The sequence below is a fragment of the Charadrius vociferus genome, unplaced genomic scaffold, assembly GCF_000708025.1.
Source record: "Charadrius vociferus isolate BGI_N301 unplaced genomic scaffold, ASM70802v2 scaffold62, whole genome shotgun sequence".
NCBI lineage: Eukaryota > Metazoa > Chordata > Aves > Charadriiformes > Charadriidae > Charadrius > Charadrius vociferus.
In genome coordinates, this window is record NW_009647419.1 from 4051553 (window position 1) to 4052247 (window position 695).

At 66.2% G+C, this 695-nt stretch overlaps 1 protein-coding gene across 1 annotated transcript in view; it reads right to left on the reverse strand.

Moving 5' to 3' along the window:
• Positions 1-695, reverse strand: part of NFKBIE (nuclear factor of kappa light polypeptide gene enhancer in B-cells inhibitor, epsilon) — a 5316-nt gene extending 4621 nt beyond the window's left edge. Inside the window, exon 1 of the mRNA XM_009880455.1 lies at positions 691-695. Within this exon, the coding sequence (XP_009878757.1) occupies positions 691-695 (5 nt within the window). The remainder of the gene's footprint in view (positions 1-690) is intronic.

A 695-nucleotide genomic window follows, 5' to 3' on the forward strand; every position in this document is an offset into this window, starting at 1 on the left:
GGCATGGGTGTGCTTCTTCCCGGGGGGAACCCCCCCCCCAGTCACGCTGTGGCAGGGAATTCCCCGCTGGAAGGAGAGGCCACCCACATTTGCCTCCACACCGCTGTGGGGTGACTCCTCACCGCTGGTGCTCCCTGGGGCAGGGGACGGGGCTGCAAGCCCCACGGGCAGGGTCCAGCTGCCCTCAGTGGACCACGGGGCAGGGGAACAGCCAGGGGAGCCAGGTCAGACTAGTTGGGGACAGGAGTGAGGGGCAGAGCTGGGGGACCAGCTGCAAGAACACCCCTGGCCTCGGCGGGCTGTCTCTCGCTGGCCCCAGCCCGGGTATGGTCTGGGCAGGGAGATTCCCTGCTGGGTTTTGCATCAGGCCCCCGGTCCTCACGGTGGCACCTGCGCCGAGGTGTCCTTTGCCCGCTTGCAGGGACAGCCCCTGTTTCTCCAAACCCGCTCCCAGGTACCACGTGCAGGAGGGAGGCCGCGGCATCGGCCTTTTTCAGGTATGGCAGAGATAAGGCTGCTCAGACAGGGGACTTTCCAAGGCAATTCGGTTTGAACTTTAAACCTCTGCTGCTTTCACTTTCCAGAACCACGCTGGGCTCCCAGGGGAAAGAGCAGGGCCCAGGGTCGCGTCCCGCAGCAGCCAGCCCCCACGCCCCCAGGAATCCCCCAGGCCCCTCTGCCACGACCCACGCCAT